Consider the following 856-nt stretch of genomic DNA (forward strand, 5'->3'; position numbering starts at 1 on the left):
AAGTTCTATGATAAAATACATCGTGTAGTCGATTAAGTTATATATACAAAAATATTATATTGGTCTTTTAACATTTTTTTTAATAAATTAGTCATTTGTGTTTGTAAACATTATAATATTAAACTATTTTTAGTTCTTAACCTCATTTTAATAATTTTAATAAGCTTTTATTTGATTTTATGATATGAATTATGAGAATTTTGCATTTAAGTTTGATAACTTAAGTATATATCTCACTTGAATTCTCTCTTAATTGTTTAATTATTTTTTAAAAAGGTGATTGATTGTTTATGTACTTAAGATTATATCAAAATCTGTTAGAATTACATAAATTTATTAAAAATATTACAAAAATTATAAATTTCAATTTTGTTGGTTTGAAATTAAAACAACATTTATAAACATAAAAGACAAACTTAGTTAAAAGATTAATTTATTAAAAAAAATATAAAAAATTAATATATAATATTCTTGTAAGTTAAAATACCTCGTGATATATATATATATATATATTTAAATAAGTAATTGTGTAATTGAGAAGAGAAAGTGTTTACCCAAGCAAGTACTATTAGAACGGCATTTTCTTATTGGGGATCCAATACGAACTTGAACTTCTCCTCACTAACATCAACAGATTGAAATATAGTGTACAAAATGTCTCTTTAACGCAATGATATCTCTTTCCGAAAACTGATATTATGCGTAAAAAGAAACTTTCATTGAACAAAAACAACCAAAATTTAATTAGTAAGAAAATTAAGAAGTAACCATAAATAGCAAGTCAAAGCCACAAAGCACCAGCATCTTTTAATATAGGAACCAATTCACCTGAAATATGAGTACCCATCACTCTTTC

General features: G+C 22.5%; 1 protein-coding gene across 1 annotated transcript in view; it reads right to left on the reverse strand.

Annotated features, from left to right (window-relative positions):
* Positions 1 to 549: 549 nt before the first annotated feature.
* Positions 550 to 856, reverse strand: part of LOC101513624 (glutaredoxin-C9) — a 738-nt gene continuing 431 nt past the window's right edge. Inside the window, 1 exon segment of the mRNA XM_012712817.3 lies at positions 550 to 856. This exon segment is cut by the window's right edge and continues 26 nt beyond it. Coding sequence (XP_012568271.1) covers positions 782 to 856 — 75 coding nt within the window. The 3' untranslated portion in view covers positions 550 to 781.

This window comes from Cicer arietinum, chromosome 1 (genome assembly GCF_000331145.2).
Source record: "Cicer arietinum cultivar CDC Frontier isolate Library 1 chromosome 1, Cicar.CDCFrontier_v2.0, whole genome shotgun sequence".
In the NCBI taxonomy this organism is placed as follows: Eukaryota; Viridiplantae; Streptophyta; class Magnoliopsida; order Fabales; family Fabaceae; genus Cicer; species Cicer arietinum.